Below are 17,922 nucleotides of genomic sequence, written 5' to 3' on the forward strand. Positions count from 1 at the left end.
CTTTCTACGTGTATACCCACCCCTTCATGGAATTGCTGAAACGCGAAAAAAATTGTTTACAAAACTTGGCAATCATGGTAAGATCATGCAACGAAAATTTTGTATGGCGTGTATGGAACCATATATGGCTCTTGGATATGGTTGCCAAGAAAGGTCAACACGGGTATCTTTCATTAGTTTCAAATGACTATCTGATTACAAAAAATAGCACTAAACAGGTATTTAAGCTAGAAATTGCAATGTCATTAAGCCCTTCGACTTAAGAAATTAAAAATTAAAATTTCTATAACAAAAACCACTTTTTTTAACGCAATAATAAGGAATAAAAAAAACAAACATTGAACGTGAAATCAAAGTAAAAGTGTAAGATTTCGATTAATGTGCAACAACCCCACTAAAGCTAGTAGCTGGATATCTCAGTATCCACAAGCAAACTACCCGTGATCCAATGGTTGACCAAAACCAAAGCAAAGGAAGTTAGAAATTATAAAAGAACGCACAATGAAGAGATCAAATGCTTCAAAAAACACCTCTTCAATTTTATTTTTCAAAAAGTTTTGGCGCGCCTTGATTTTTTGTTTACTAATTTAATCAAGAAATGCCTTGCATTTTATGTACGTATATTTAACATAATCATTTTGTTGTCTCTGTTGAGCTTTAAATTTCAAGATCAGTTCAACATATGTTGCAGAAAAACATAGTTTCAACACAATCTCATTCTTTTTCCTCAAATTATTTTTTTGAAATTTTGTGAAATAACATATAATATCTTGTTTCATATCCAAGTTTGGTCTGAATAGGTTTTTTCATAAGCAGTTTTGAACAAGCACGTAAACGCACCAACTTTTTGAACAAAGCTGATTGCGGTGTTGAATAAATTTGAAGGCGGACCTCATTCGGGATAGCCTGCTGAGTATTTGACTCAGCTGTTTAAAATCTCCCATTTTTCCTAAAGGACGAAGCTTAAACAATCAGACGGAAGGCAGTACTTAAGAAAAAAGTGCTTTCATTTCTTTGGAGGAAAAATCGAGGTTTCAAAAACTGGTAAAGATAACTTAAAACTTCCATATGGTAGCTTACCTTGTGAGTTCTAGCAATTGTACTAAACTATGATCACGGTTATCAAAGATAAGATATTCAAGCGTAAAATCTTAGCGTAAGATCTTCAAAAATGACCAAAATGTGTGTACCTGATTGGCAAAAATGTGCAAACAGGTAAACAAAAAATAAACGCTCAAGCAAAAAATTATTTTTAATACTGAAAGTTAGTTCATACTTCAAACATTTTGTCACTTTAAAAGTGGCTCTGGTCACTTTTAATTGAAAACTCACTGAAAAAAATGTAGAAGAAATTCGTCGAATATGTGCTAAATATTAAATTAACTGCGCCACTTTTGGTGCAGTTCTTAAAAACTGTGCTGACACGGCAGGTCAAAATTCTCTCTAGGCGCCCTAGATAAAGAGATGATGTCACCTTTGCTATATTTTAAAGTTCATTCTTCAACTGAAAACTTCATTATTTTTGTCAAAATTATGTAATAAGCTCAAATTCTAGAAAGAAATTATTTTTTTTTTCGTTTGTCAGTTTAATCTTCCGTCTCTTCTTGGGTTACCTCCGATTCCTTTGTTTGTTCACCCTCTTCCTCCTCCTCTTGTTTATTTTCCTCCTCCTTTTTGTCGTCTTTCTTTTTTCCATGTTTCAACGCATATTCCTGTTCCTCCTTCCACTTCACCATTTTCTCGTAAGCATTTTTCCTGTCAGATACTAGTTGATTCCACACTTTTTCTTTGATGTCTTTGAGGTACTTCTTGTTGGTTCTCACGGCCTGAAGTAACGATTCTTGGGTCCGTTCTGGCTTCTCGTAGATGTAGTCCAGATTGTAAGTTATCCAGATTGCTTTGGCTTTGCGGTACTGGATTTCTTCGCGCTCTGTGCGCCTGAAAAAATTTTCAATTTCAACTTTTAACCCAATAGAAGCAATCGAAAAATTTTCCTGCAGGGGTTGCTTAACAAAAGTAGTAGTTACTGGCAGAATTTCGTGTAACGTTTGCTCAGTAATGGGGTGTCTAAGGGGGGGGGGGTTGCTAATGCACAAACCCCGAAATATATCACCATGTAAATTGGATAATTACTGCGTCCTTGTTGCGGTATGAGATCCATTTTATTCGATAGTTTACATCTTCCCAGTGGTATATAAAAATTTTGATGAAGTCTGTTCTAATCTCTTCCCCCCCGTGTTTTTATGACTCCCAGTTACAAATAATGTGTTGTTATATAGAACGTCACTATGTGCACGAGGGGGGGGGGGGGGCTTGGGGTCGAAACAGAATAGATCCAAAAATTGCAAGAGCTAGTTCCATCCTTCAATTATGTTATTCAAACGATTATTATTGCAAAAACAGGCATTATGGTTCACTCATGGCAATGAACAACAAAATTTTTTGCATCGGGGAAAGGAATCTCTTCCCGAAAGAACTAACCGCTTCTCTCGTTTTTCCTTCTCGGTTTCACTTGTCTGCTGGCTCAGCTGGTCCTGTCTTTCGTCACCCTCGCCGCCATCTTGGTCCTTACCGACAGCGTCTCCGTCTTTTTTGTCTTTTTCCTAAGATAAGTTGGAAATGTACCCTTCGCAAATAGTTTGCGGGAAATGATTGTTTTCTGTCGTTAACACTCTGCTACGTTTATATCCTACTTAAAATGGATTAAAACATTTTTGAAGTTTTTAATTGAAGACAAAATGTATAACCGGCGAAACAATACACAGGTTATGATCGGTTTTTTGCTATGCAAAACTATCAATATCCAGCAATTTTTTTAGCGTTAAATGATAATTTTTTAGCCCTGAAATAACAACAACAAAGGTTTAATTCATTTTTTGTCTACAACCAGTTCTACAACCAGTTTTCTACAACCAGGTTCTACTCTGGAAGTTCTACAACCAGTTCGTAAACTACGGTTGAAAATTAGCTGAACAACTTCTAAAAAACTGAAACTGTATGTAGAGTATTACTCGAAGTAACTATAAACTCAACTGGGTTTTTTGTTCAGTCAAATTTTGCCGATCGATATATTCATCGCACATGATTCTGAATGCTACCATTAGAAAGCTTGTCGAGCGTAAAATTTCAAATTAAAAAGTTTCTTTTTGATTTTCGCCTCCTCCGCGGAGTTACGGATATCTAAGTATTTGTGAACTTTAGCCTAACCTAACTTCCGTTGTTTTGTTCTCATTTTTCGTTCTTTTGCTTATATTTTGATCAATTCTTAATAAAATAAAGTTAAACAAAATTGTTAACAATATTCTCCTTGGTTATACGTTAAAAGATCGAAGAGGGTTGAAGAACTGTTTTCAGCTACATCTTTAGCTATATTCTAGTAACGGAAAAAATTTTAGATGTATTTTAAAAAATCAGCATGTTTTCCCATTTTATCATAAAAAATGGCATTGAAAAGGCCTATTTGGGTCACTTTGTCCAGTCTGACTGACCGATGGTGCAGACATAAAAACTGCTGACACAACCTTCCTTTCCCTTTAAGATATGGGCTATTTGTGTTTCCGGTTCTTCTGGAAATAACATAATTGCGGTCTTTCGATAAATTAAACCCATACTTTTTTCAAAAAAACGCATATTTGGGCGCTTTTTTTAACATTGCCAAAAATCTATGTCAATACATTACAGAATAATAGCATTTTTACAAGCCGAGCAGCGATAGGAAGGAAAGTTTTGGTCTCATCGTTGAGTTTTGAAAAGGATGAAAAAGGGTTCGGATTGTATTCTGGGTCTGTTTTTTTGAAATATTTTTCTGCCATTTTTGCATTCCAATCTCTAAAAAGTCTTTTCTTTTTAAAAAATACAATTAACAAGAGGTTTCATTACCTTCTAATAAAGTAAAAAATTTATTGTGTTTTATGAGAAAAATCTTGAGATTTTCATGCATTTGATGTTCTTATTGTAATCTTATGACCAAGTTTAATTATTAAAGTTTCTAATTGGGTATCTGGAGAGCTGTAAAAAGAATCTTTCTGAAGCTGTCATTTGAAATATAATGCTTTATTTGGCAATGAAATTCAATTAATATCTAAAAACCATCATTTAATTTGGTCAAATTAAGTAATCGAGTATCACTAGGCACTTTGTGCGTTTTCAATTAGAAACGCAGAAAAAGCATGATTATTTTTGGTCTAGTTGAGGAATTGATTAACAAATTAAAAATTACTTGCATTTAAAGAAGAGCTGTATACGTTTTTTTTAAAGAAAATACATTTGCCTTTTTGTGTTTTTTTATGAGTTACAGATCTGAATGATTTCAAATCAAACCTCAATTATAGACAGTTGAAATTTAAAGGCAAAAAGGGAGCCCAATAATTGTGAATAAAACTTTCAGCGAAAAACATATACGGTTTCAAAGCCTCAACTGTTTTTTGAAGTCTCTTGCTTTAGTCTCATAAAAAAGTTACTTTTGCTGATTTGTTCCATATCATTTTATTGGTCCATTAAATACAAGTTGCATTATACAGAATGTCATCGGACAGCAATACAGAATGTCACCGGGTTCCCTTTTCGGGTTCCCTTTTGCTGTCCAATTTTTTGGGGTTCCCATTTGCTGTCTTGTTCAATAACATATAATTGCTCCATTAAAGACAAGTTGCATATCATATGATTGGCGTTGAAATGAGAGGCAAATTTTTATATTCTATATTTTTAGTGAATTGATTTTGATCTAATAGGATTTCACACCGTTTCCTAGCAAAATTGAAATGACCTCATGATCTTCGCCTGTAATTGTTCTTTTTGCTGTCCGATGACCTTCTGTATAATGACAGATCTCAATTTGTATTAGGTTCTAAAAGAATCCTTTGCATGATTTCACGTAACAGCTAATAGGTTTCATAAGTTTGAATTTATTTGTTATGAAAACGTATACTGTAAACGCATATTATGACTTTGCCCTTTTTTTCTGTCTACTTGTTATTTTTTCGCAGTAACGACAGTTATCATTGGAATTATCTTGAGTTTTGGCCTTGAGCTAATTTTATTCGATAGTTTACATCTTCCCAGTGGTATATAAAAATTTTGATGAAGTCTGTTCTAATCTCTCCCCCCCCGTGTTTTTATGACTCCCAGTTACAAATAATGTGTTGTTATATAGAACGTCACTATGTGCACGAGGGGGGGGGGGGTCGAAACAGAATAGATCCAAAAATTGCAAGAGCTAGTTCCATCCTTCAATTATGTTATTCAAACGATTATTATTGCAAAAACAGGCATTATGGTTCACTCATAGCAACGAACAACAAAAAATTTTTGCACCGGGGAAAGGAATCTCTTCCCGAAAGAACTAACCGCTTCTCTCGTTTTTCCTTCTCGGTTTCACTTGTCTGCTGGCTCTGCAGGTCCTGTCTTTCGTCACCCTCGCCGCCATCTTGGTCCTTACCGACAGCGTCTCCGTCTTTTTTGTCTTTTTCCTAAGATAAGTTGGAAATGTACCCTTCGCAAATAGTTTGCGGGAAATGATTGTTTTCTGTCGTTAACACTCTGCTACGTTTATATCCTACTTAAAATGGATTAAAACATTTTTGAAGTTTTTAATTGAAGACAAAATGTATAACCGGCGAAACAATACACAGGTTATGATCGGTTTTTTGCTATGCAAAACTATCAATATCCAGCAATTTTTTAGCGTTAAATGATAATTTTTTAGCCCTGAAATAACAACAACAAAGGTTTAATTCATTTTTTGTCTACAACCAGTTCTACAACCAGTTTTCTACAACCAGGTTCTACTCTGGAAGTTCTACAACCAGTTCGTAAACTACGGTTGAAAATTAGCTGAACAACTTCTAAAAAACTGAAACTGTATGTAGAGTATTACTCGAAGTAACTATAAACTCAACTGGGTTTTTTGTTCAGTCAAATTTTGCCGATCGATATATTCATCGCACATGATTCTGAATGCTACCATTAGAAAGCTTGTCGAGCGTAAAATTTCAAATTAAAAAGTTTCTTTTTGATTTTCGTCTCCTCCGCGGAGTTACGGATATCTAAGTATTTGTGAACTTTAGCCTAACCTAACTTCCGTTGTTTTGTTCTCATTTTTCGTTCTTTTGCTTATGTTTTGATCAATTCTTAATAAAATAAAGTTAAACAAAATTGTTAACAAAATTCTCCTTGGTTATACGTTAAAAGATCGAAGAGGGTTGAAGAACTGTTTTCAGCTACATCTTTAGCTATATTCTAGTAACGGAAAAAATTTTAGATGTATTTTAAAAAATCAGCATGTTTTCCCATTTTATCATAAAAAATGGCATTGAAAAGGCCTATTTGGGTCACTTTGTCCAGTCTGACTGACCGATGGTGCAGACATAAAAACTGCTGACACAACCTTCCTTTCCCTTTAAGATATGGGCTATTTGTGTTTCCGGTTCTTCTGGAAATAACATAATTGCGGTCTTTCGATAAATTAAACCCATACTTTTTTCAAAAAAACGCATATTTGGGCGCTTTTTTTAACATTGCCAAAAATCTATGTCAATACATTACAGAATAATAGCATTTTTACAAGCCGAGCAGCGATAGGAAGGAAAGTTTTGGTCTCATCGTTGAGTTTTGAAAAGGATGAAAAAGGGTTCGGATTGTATTCTGGGTCTGTTTTTTTGAAATATTTTTCTGTCATTTTTGCATTCCAATCTCTAAAAAGTCTTTTCTTTTTAAAAAATACAATTAACAAGAGGTTTCATTACCTTCTAATAAAGTAAAAAATTTATTGTGTTTTATGAGAAAAATCTTGAGATTTTCATGCATTTGATGTTCTTATTGTAATCTTATGACCAAGTTTAATTATTAAAGTTTCTAATTGGGTATCTGGAGAGCTGTAAAAAGAATCTTTCTGAAGCTGTCATTTGAAATATAATGCTTTATTTGGCAATGAAATTCAATTAATATCTAAAAATCATCATTTAATTTGGTCAAATTAAGTAATCGAGTATCACTAGGCACTTTGTGCGTTTTCAATTAGAAACGCAGAAAAAGCATGATTATTTTTGGTCTAGTTGAGGAATTGATTAATAAATTAAAAATTTTTTGCATTTAAAGAAGAGCTGTATACGTTTTTTTTAAAGAAATTACATTTGCCTTTTTGTGTTTTTTTATGAGTTACAGATCTGAATGATTTCAAATCAAACCTCAATTATAGACAGTTGAAATTTAAAGGCAAAAAGGGAGCCCAATAATTGTGAATAAAACTTTCAGCGAAAAACATATACGGTTTCAAAGCCTCAACTGTTTTTTGAAGTCTCTTGCTTTAGTCTCATAAAAAAGTTACTTTTGCTGATTTGTTCCATATCATTTTATTGGTCCATTAAATACAAGTTGCATTATACAGAATGTCATCGGACAGCAATACAGAATGTCACCGGGTTCCCTTTTCGGGTTCCCTTTTGCTGTCCAATTTTTTGGGGTTCCCATTTGCTGTCTTGTTCAATATCATATAATTGCTCCATTAAAGACAAGTTGCATATCATATGATTGGCGTTGAAATGAGAGGCAAATTTTTATATTCTATATTTTTAGTGAATTGATTTTGATCTAATAGGATTTCACACCGTTTCCTAGCAAAATTGAAATGACCTCATGATCTTCGCCTGTAATTGTTCTTTTTGCTGTCCGATGACCTTCTGTATAATGACAGATCTCAATTTGTATTAGGTTCTAAAAGAATCCTTTGCATGATTTCACGTAACAGCTAATAGGTTTCATAAGTTTGAATTTATTTGTTATGAAAACGTATACTGTAAACGCATATTATGACTTTGCCCTTTTTTTCTGTCTACTTGTTATTTTTTCGCAGTAACGACAGTTATCATTGGAATTATCTTGAGTTTTGGCCTTGAGTTTTGGCCGTAATTAATTCTTATTGTTTTTGTTTGATTTTTGTCTGTTACTCCCCTTATTCTCTAACGAGTTATTGTTTTAATATTATATTGATTTGAGCTTAAAGCGTTTTTTTAAAGGGATAAACGAATCATTTTCGAACACGTTTTCTGTCTCTTCTTCTTTTGGGTGGACAAATAAGTCAAAAACGTGGTTGAGCTGGGTCGGAATTTTATGTGTGGACGCACATTACCAAGCCTTTTTTTCTGTTATACTAGTATTGATGAAAATAGTTAAAGTAGTTTTCATTCGGAAATCCGATCATGGGAAAAATTCTGTTTAAAAGGATTCGAGAATTCTGTTTCATCAAAATTTTCACTCCTAATTACGTGCACTAAATATGAATATAATCTTTAACTAAAATACGTTGTTAAAGTTAATTTATTAATGCTCTCTGTTATTTTTTTTAGTGAATAAAACCAAAATAGTTTTTTTCTTTGAAAAGTTTAATCTTAAACGTTTGTATTGCAAAATATGGAAATCTACTTTTCTTTCAACTTTGAAATTTAGCACCCTTGTACCCAATTTTGACCATAACTATAAAAAGTTTGGTAGAACATTTTCACAGTAAAAATGTGCTTGCTGAACGTCCTTTCTCGGATGACAGGAATCATAGTTCGCGGTTTTGCACTTTTTTCTGAATTCACGCGTCCCTAGTTATGAGCAGATTCAAATCTTTCAAAAACCTTGCAAGATATCAATCAAGGCAAAAAAATAAATCGGGGTACAAGTGTTTTAAGAATCTCATTGTTTATTGAACGAATTACAAAATCTAATTCATTGTAAAAAATCAGCCCGGATTCAAAATCTTGAGAGAAACTTGCCAGAAAATTGCAAGTTTTTTTGAATTCCGATAAACTTATTTGTGTATTTTTGATAGCTAAAACTAACTGAAAACCAAATATCATGACTGATATCAGAATTCTTGATCAACAAAATTGAAACTATATGAATTTTTTCGTAAACGCCTTTTGTATGTGAAATCTTGCAAGAATCTCGCAAGTTTCTTGAAAGATTTTGAATTCAACGACAACCTTCCGACAAATAACTAGAGACACCTCGTAGCATCCAAATCAGTCTTATTTAAGTTCAATTCACCTAATAAAAGACGGAAACAAACACTTCCAATCGTTTTCTCATTTCTTTTTCAAACGAATCATTTTTAGAGAAACAAACAGCAGGAATTATTTTTTACTAATTCTAACGGTAATTTAGCATCTTTTTGTTGTCGCGAAAAAAAATCCAATTAATGTTAGGTCTATTTATCTTCCTATTGAGATTAAAGTGAATTTATTTGATGCCTTCAGTAGATAGCTTTTGGTGTTAAGGTCCATGAAAGTTTTCAATCAAAAAGAATCGGTCTGTTTTTGAAGTTTCATTTTTTGTTCTTCTTTCATTCAATTTATACTTCAGTTTGTTTTGGGAGCTGTATAATTGCGGCTTTTTTTACCGTACTATATCAGCACTCCTATAGTTAATTCATATATCAGTAACTACGCTACTGCCGGTCCCAAGTCCGGAATGAAAAAGGAGGAGGGAAGAACCACAAAAATCATACGACAGTTGAATAAATATTTCAGCTCAGCCAACAGCAAAAAGCAGCCATGTAACCAGGACAAGAACGGTAAATGTAAGATGGATTTAAAATCTTGCAAGAATATTGCAAGATGGATACAAATCTTGCAAGAATCTTGCAAGAAAAATGGAAGAACTATGCATTCCCTTGCAAGATTTCTTGAAAGATTCTTGCAAGATTTTAAATTTTTTCACCACTAGGGGGTAATAACGGTGATGGATGTTACAGTTTGTTTTGTTATCTATCATGCATAGATTTTAGACTTGAGACATACTGATTACTACCTGTTCAAAATGTGTAACCTATCAATTACAATTTAGGGCGGATTCAAAAGTTTAATTATCAAATCTATGAAAGAATCACTTTTCAAGCGAAACCAACCTACTCTTCCGATAGAGTATATAGATTGCAGTTTTGGTTCAATATTAGAACACAATGGGGGTTGTTGTGAATCAGTATTTTCAGAATCCGCCCAGAGGTCTAAACTGTTTAGCTTTGAATTGAGATAATTAACATCGAAGTTAGTAGCTTCCTAATATTTTTTAAAAAATATTTTTGCTAAATGCTCCAATATTGGCAACATAGAATATTAAGATGGTTTGAATATGCAACTCACCTCCTTTTGAGACTTCTCCTGTTTTTTAGTCTGTTGTTTTTCTTTCGACTTGTCTGACTTGCCCAGCTTTGACTCTAAAACAATTAATGCTGTTTAATCGTTCAAGACTTTAAAAAAGTCAACAAGTTTTTTTTGCTAAACGTAATTCATAGTTTTTGAAATGCTGACAGAAGCATTTAAAAAAACAATGTCGCTAATTCTTTTTTAGCATAGAGCGCTAAAATTTGTTCTGAAATATTTACAATGCAAATTCAGTTCTTTATTTTATGAGTACTCAGGGAACAAAACATCAAGCAAGTCCTAAAAATTGAAAGAAAAAATGAAATTTGCTAATAACTGTATGACATATTGCTTGTTTATCTTTAAACCCATTTTTAGCACAATTTTTGTGTGAGTGCTTTTTAATATGGCAACAGCGTAAGATGGTATCTGAGTTTGGAAGTCTTTTCGAAGCAACATTTGACTTTATAGTTTTCATTTGCCTGCCATGTTAAAAACTTCTATTTAAAAAAAGAAAAATCGTATATGCATTGCTACCAAATAAAAGTAATATGACAGCAATGAAAAGTGAAGTTGTATCTCACGAAGAGCCTGTTTGGGCTTGGGTTTCTTGCGGGCATCTTTTTCTTGTTTCTTGTCGTTGTCATCGCCTGAAAACCAAGTCTTTTAAAAAATTTTCGAAATGAATCAAATATTGAATTTTAATAACAAGCACGAAAGAAGTTACCTAATGTTAAAGTTATGATGTTAGCTCAAATGAATTTGATAATTCCTATAATTTTGTAATGATAGTTTTCGTTTTTAATATGCATTGACTTAAAGTTATCTTTGAAATGATTGAGCACAAGATTATGTTTTAAAGGGATCAAAATAGCTGAGGGGCAAAACTTTACTAACTGACACCCGTTGAGGAGTGCGTCAAAAGTTCAATGATAGCTGATATATAGAATGTCCGACAAATGTTGGAAATTTCTAGTAATTTAAGCACATTCGACTATAATGTAATAATAGTAATAGCAATTTTGTAATAATAGTTTTCGGTTTTAATGTGTATCGACAAAAATTTATCTTTGAAATGAAAAGTGCGTCAAAAATTAAATGATAGCTGATATATAGAATGTCCGATAAATGTCCGAAATTCCTAGTAAATTAAGCCTATTAGACTATTCTGTCATTATTAAGCGCATTAGACTATGCTGCTTTCGCAACTCGTTATTAATGCCTTCACTTGGCTGAGCCTCGCTGGATCTTTTCAGCTTGTTCCCACCTCCCAACTTATTAGGGGCACATTATTTGCACCCGACAAGCGCACGTGCCATAATTAACATATGATTTATTATATAATGATACGTGCTCTCATGCTGGGGTAGGTGTCAGAGCACGCGAGTTAAATAAAAAAAACGCGCTTCTTTTTAATCCACCAATAACTCGATATGCGGAAAAGCAGCAGCCTTATGCATATTTGGAAAAAAACATGCAGCGATAGTGTCCGAAGCAAGAACAAAAAAAAACTCACGCACAAACCAGGTTACTAGAGTTGAACGTTGGAGTTACTCTGTTTAGTTTCCAAAAAAATACGAACTGCAGTCGCATTTTTGTTCGTTTAACGCTGACTTTACAAATCTTTGAATGCATAGTTTTCACTGTGTAAGAAAACAGCCCGGAAAACTTTGACACGATTCTATCTAGCTAAATTCGAAATTATATTGAATTTGGAACTGATGTAATTTTGGGTCAATTTTTTTACCTTCTTTGTCGCCCTCTCCATCTTTAGTGTCATCCTGGGTAGTCTCTCCGGTCTCTTCCGTCTCTTCTGTCACTTCCTCTGGCTCCTCTTCTTCGTCCTCTGGATCTGAAGTGTATGGCTTGTAGTGCATCTCATAATCTGACAGGAACAGAACATTGTCCATCTTCCAAGATATCTCTGGATCAGTGATCCTTATGGCTGTCCTCCTCTGGCAGTAACCTCCAGGGGTTTCTTCATATCTCTACAAAATTCATAAAAGATAGTAGAAGTTAGTAGAAGTTAACAGAAGTTGAGACTAATCCTTCTTTGTAGTTTAACTCGCTTAAAGCGTGAGATCACGCGCGTCAAAACTGATTTTTTTCTATCGACTTCAGTTGTAAAACCTGTTTAAGCATCAATTTTTTTGCCAATTAATCCTTTTTTTAAAAAATATTAAAACCCTTTTTTTATTTTTTGTAAAAATTGATTACTTGCAAGACGCTTGTAAGGCTCTTGTGTGTTTTAAATTCTCTCCTCAGTAGGGCGTGCGTATATTTATACCTTGTAAAACGCGTAGTGAGGGACGTCTGTGTTTGTGTAGGCGAGCAGTGAGTTGAAGCAATAGGGCATATATGGCTCCCTAGAACAAAAAAGGAACCATTAATCTAGATAATATTTTTTTTTCGAAACAAGTAACCAAAATTTAAAGATACTTAAAATACAGAAAGATTGTATAGAAATCATGCAAAGTTTTCATTAATATTCAGCTCATCAAATTAATTAAATTTATTGTTTTCTTCATAATTGCAAAAGCAACATTTGAATACAAGTCCTTGCGATTGATACAATTTTTAATATCCTCGACAAGTCAGATAATTCCCTTCAATTTTTGTATTTTCGAAAATGACTTATTCAATCGATCACAGTAACTCTTCCCAGGTTGAGGTGCCATCCGGAAGGGACTTCTGATAGGACTGTGCCAGACAAAAGTAACTTTTGATCAGACCATCCCAGGTCAAAGTGTCCACCGATCAGACTGAAGTTCGCTCGAAACACCGTGTGCGATCGAAGTGCGCTCGAAGTTTTCTCTGATCAGACTTTGCCAGATGGAAATGGCCTCTGATCAGACCGAAATAACACAATTGACCAGACGATTGTGCGACCATTGCCCATACAAATCACAGACCGCTGTCCCAACGACTTTGCGCTCAAAATTACGTCTGATCAAGCTATTGTTTGCTAAAAAGTCACTCCTGATCAGACTATTGTGCGTTCAAATTTGCCTCTGATCAGACTCAATTGCGCTCAAAATAGTCTGATCAGTGAATGACTTTTACCATGAACGATTATCTTTACTTTTGCAATGATATGTTCATTTCAATAAAATTGATATTTGCAGTAATAAATTCATCTAAGGAAAACCCAATTCCAAAAGTACTCCTAATGAAAAGAAAACCCAACTGTTGAGAAAAAATTTATTTAGAATACAATTAATGCATTTTTTCTGACTCATTAGATGAACTTAGACAACTTTCCATAAGCAATTTCTGGCGGTCCCTGATCAGAATGCTGCTTTTTTTGCATCTTGGTAGAGCAAAAATCTCTCAATAAAAATACAAAAAATTGCGCAAGAAAGAAAAAGAGAAAGAAAATGCGCTCAAAATGGTCTCTGATCAGATACAATAGTGCTCGAAATCTTCACTGATTATACTAATGTCCGCTTGAATTCGCCTCTGATAAACCAACCCAGGAAATGACCTCTGATTAGACCATCCCAAATCGAAGTGAGCTCTGATCAGACCAACCCAGACGGAAATTACCTCTGATCACACCATTTCTATCCAGAATTGACCTCTGATCAGCCTATCCCCAGACCAAAGTAACCACTGAGAAAACTATCTCGCAATCGAACAAAATCCCACATTCTGTAATTTTAGTCCGGAAACACACCGCGCGCGTTGGACTTGGGTCTGATCAGATGCCACTTCCGTCTGACATCTCAACCCGGGTTTATTCAAATTGAGATTATGGCTGCCCGGTTTGACTATGAATATTCAGTTTGTGTGAAATTTGAATATTCCGAACAAATTTTACATGAGAAAGCTCTTTCGGTTGCTTTATTGTCACATCAACATGCAACATGTAAAGTTTTTATTACATTGTTGTAGGTCAAACTCAAATACATTATTTTTTGTTTCATTTTGCTTATCTAAATTAATTTTGTAAATCCAGTCAAAAATTTTCCGTTCCGGCAGAATCTGGAAGTCTATCAAAGTAACCATTATAATATCATGGTCATTGTAATTTTTTATTACCCAAATTGAAATAAAAATTCTGTCTCAAGCGAGATGATTCCCATATTTTGCTGAATTATTATAGAATCTTATTTTTATTAAAATAATGTCGCCAACTTTTATGCAATAATAACTCATTGGCTATTGAGGCTGTAAAAAATAGAGCTTCTTTATTATTCCAGCTCTCGTTTGACTGGATGAATTTTTTTAACCTAAAAATATATATACTTTTTTCTCTAACACAAATTCTATGCTTTGCGATATTTTTTGTCATAGCCAGTTTCGAGGTATCTGTAAAGTACCTAATAAAGTATTATTGTCCAATGTCTTGTTTCGAGAGACTTAGTTATAATGAAACATTATTCTTATGAGTTTCCATCACAGACAGCACCGTTGATCATTTTGGCGGCCAATAATAATAAAAGATTAAGCGTAGCAAGTAAAAAAAAACTTTGCGCTTTGTTACTTATAAAATGTATTTCAGCCAGAAGAATGATTTGTCACGAAGGTATTGAAATTATAGGTGAAATTAGTCTTTGTAGATAACACAAAGATCAAATGAAACGTTATGAACAATACCAAACGAAACAATATCAGTAGAAATCAATTCAACAGTGAATGTGATGTTCAATCGTATTATCAGCATCAAAACTGATAAATAAAACTTTTAAGAAAAGATTTCAAGAAAACGGAAGTATTTTAAATTAAGTATTAAATCATTTAGTTATTTTAAATTATTGTATTTTTGTAATTATTATTATACTAAGCCATTAAGATGATAGTGGATGGTGTAAGATGTTTCTAGTTGTTTGTTGGAAAATCGTGTTTAAATTCGAAAGCATAGAAGAAACTTGCAAGATTCTTCATTCGAAAGGTACTCCGGAAAAAAATTAGAATCAGAATCAGTTATGTTAACCCATTGTAAAAAACAATTCATTTAGTTTTCAGTTAGTTTTGTTTTCCAAAAACACTCAGAAAATTTTCCAGACTTGAAAAACTTGCAAGATTTTTGCAAAATTCTTGCAAGACTTTGAATCAGGACTAAAGATTTTTCCATGGATTTCACCTTTTTAGCTTGTTTATTGAACAAAATTTTGCTTCGAAGGTGCTTTCTTAAACAATAGTGCCATGATTTGTTTCTGCCCGGATTGACATCTTGCAAGACTCTTGCAAAGTTTTGAATCAGCTTGCAAGATTCTTGCAGGTTTTAGATTCACTCATCTCTAGGGCACATATTTTTTAAATAAAATCTCTAAATTAATACAAATCTTTGTTATCAAACGTTGATTCGGAATCAAAGGTTTTTGCTCATTAAAAGTTCAAATAAGGAAGTGTTTGTTTTGTTGAATGGCACATATTACTTTTACTTGTTCTAGCAACGGAAAATAAGAGTGTAGGAACAAAAATATCTGTCTCAATGTTGTAAACAAGGGATGTATTTAGTAAACAAGTAGAAATCCAATCCAATTTAAACTCTTGGCACAGATTAAAAGAAGAGTGTATATTTTAGTGTAATTAGTTTTTTCGTAAAAAAAATCAAAATACTCTTCCGCTCTTAGCCCCATTATCTAAGAGCGCGGAATGGACTTCATATCCTCATGCCCACTCTTTAGAACTGTGAAAGTTAAACGAAAAGAGAAGATGTGAAACCTCGTGAAACCTCGAATACAACCCGAAGTGAAACCTCGGGTTGTATTCTAGCTAGAGCATTATATAGAATTCTTAAAGTAGGTAAGGATACTTCAAGAACTCGTAATAACACTGATTCAACCTGTCGGGTTGTGATTCCATAATTTTCTCTCTAATTCCATGGAAGTCTTTTTTCACATCCTTGTACTGTTTGTCAATCCACTCCTGAAGAGGTGGAAGCACTCCGTCTCCATATGAACCCTTGTGGTCCACCCTGCTTGATTCTCCCCCTGCGGCACTCCCTCTTGGAGTCTCACTCACTTCACTGCTCTCTGAAATTAAGTTTATTTTTCATTTATAGCCCGGGTTGACCTCATAATTGAAAAAGTTTCAAAATTACAACTTCATAATATGGCGTCTATGAAAAGTTGTAGTCACAGAACTTTCATAAAATTAAGTTAATTTAACAATTTTTGGGAGAAATCTTGAATAGGGCTAGATCAATGCACAAATAATATGTTTCAAAAAATTAGTAAGAAAAAAATGGAAAAAAAATACTAGTCGCGAGTCGAAAACAAAAGTTAATCTTGTAAGGTATCTCTGTTGATCTGTATGTTTTCTGGTCATAATGACCAACTTTTTCATTAAAGATAAGCTGTTTCAGTAGTGGTTTTACAAGTTAATATTGAAAGAGTCAAATTCAGTACTGAAATACTCGGGGTGGTCAGCCCCGCATAAGATTTAACAATGTCTTGTGAGAATCTCGAAAAGTGTTGTAAAATAAGTTAATCTTTAAGAATCTTGTACGATCTGGGACGAGTCTCTTAACAATTAATAACTTCTCATACCTAAATCGCAATAATTCACATGTAAATCGCACATTTTAAAAAAAAAATGGTGAACGAAAAATTGTTCAATTGATTTTTCACATTTTGTTTACCATTCGTAGGGATAAAAACATCATTTTTAGGCCGCTAAAATCTGTTAATTAAAATGAAGAATTAATGTGAGTAGAAAACATGACAATACAAAAAAATTATTGGAAGAAAGACAAAATAAAAAAAAGAAGCGTAGCCAGTGTGCGTGAGCCAGACACAGATGCGTAGCCAGATACGTAGCCATGTATACTCTCCTTAAAGCACTCACTCAATAAAATAGATAAATCTTCTTTCCAGAAATTTGAAAATTTAAACCTCTACTTACATTATTTAGGAAAACATAAAGTACTTAAAAAGATATAATCATGAAATGCAATTAGACAAAAGGGAAACTAATTGGAACAGTACTCACTCTTTGTTTTTTACTGGTCCTTACGTTTTTTATGAAACATTTTCTTTTAGGATTTGCTTTAAAAAATAACCGGTGTTTTTGGGCTGACTAAAACAGGAAACATCAGTTAAGTTTACGAGAGAAATGAAAAAAAAATGAGAACCAATTAACTCCATTTTCTGTTGATTATCTTTAGTTTTTTGTTGATTTCATTTACTTAAGAAATCATTTAAGCAAGTTACCAGAAACATATTTCAAATCAAGAAAAATGTTACGCAACTTTAAGTACAAAATTCCTAAGGAAAAAGAACGAATTATTTTTTTTCAGTTTTTATAATTCAATCGCTACCCTTGTGAAGATAAACCGATAAATTTCAGAATGGAATGACTGATAAGATATATTTCACCTATATGTCAATTAAAAACCATGAAATTCACTACAGAAACTAAGTGCTTCCACCTCATGTATTATTGATTCCTCGGAATTTAAAAATAGGTTTTCTCGTGAGATTGATGTGTACCAGCCATAACGTAATAAAAATAAGTAGAAAGCAACGACTAGTTTTTCTCAAGAAAGCAATGAATAGAGATTTTTACGATAACTTATTTTTCTTCAACATGATAGATATTTTGGTTGTTTCCACTGGGTATCGAAAAGCATATTTCTTACTCTATTTGATCAAAACACCGTTTTAATTAAAAATAAAACATTATAGAAAGTGATTCATTTTGTTTTACTTATTACGAAAACCAAAATTGTATGCACAGAGAAAAAAATTGAAAAGTGTTTTTGCACGGTTCAGATGCGCATGAATTTTTTTCGGGCTTTTCATGAGTTTTAAATTAAAGTAAATGATTAATTAACTAAATGATAACAGAT

General features: G+C 33.3%; 1 protein-coding gene across 2 annotated transcripts in view; it reads right to left on the minus strand.

Annotated features, from left to right (window-relative positions):
• Nucleotides 1-1,465: 1,465 nt before the first annotated feature.
• LOC142353568 (uncharacterized) overlaps nt 1,466-17,922 on the minus strand; it is a 17,010-nt gene continuing 553 nt past the window's right edge. Inside the window, exons 2-9 of one of the 2 annotated variants that reach the window (XM_075405845.1) lie at nt 15,916-16,105; nt 12,412-12,490; nt 11,872-12,112; nt 10,709-10,774; nt 10,125-10,198; nt 5,347-5,468; nt 2,482-2,603; nt 1,798-1,938 (exon numbers count right to left, since the gene is read on the minus strand). In XM_075405845.1, the coding sequence (XP_075261960.1) occupies nt 2,525-2,603; nt 5,347-5,468; nt 10,125-10,198; nt 10,709-10,774; nt 11,872-12,112; nt 12,412-12,490; nt 15,916-16,105 (851 nt within the window). In that variant the 3' untranslated portion in view covers nt 1,798-1,938; nt 2,482-2,524. Of the gene's footprint in view, nt 1,939-2,481; nt 2,604-5,346; nt 5,469-10,124; nt 10,199-10,708; nt 10,775-11,871; nt 12,113-12,411; nt 12,491-15,915; nt 16,106-17,922 lie in introns of both variants that reach the window. The other variant, XM_075405844.1, reaches the window with a different exon arrangement.

Source organism: Convolutriloba macropyga, chromosome 14 (genome assembly GCF_964194025.1).
Source record: "Convolutriloba macropyga chromosome 14, txConMacr16.3, whole genome shotgun sequence".
NCBI lineage: Eukaryota > Metazoa > Xenacoelomorpha > Acoela > Convolutidae > Convolutriloba > Convolutriloba macropyga.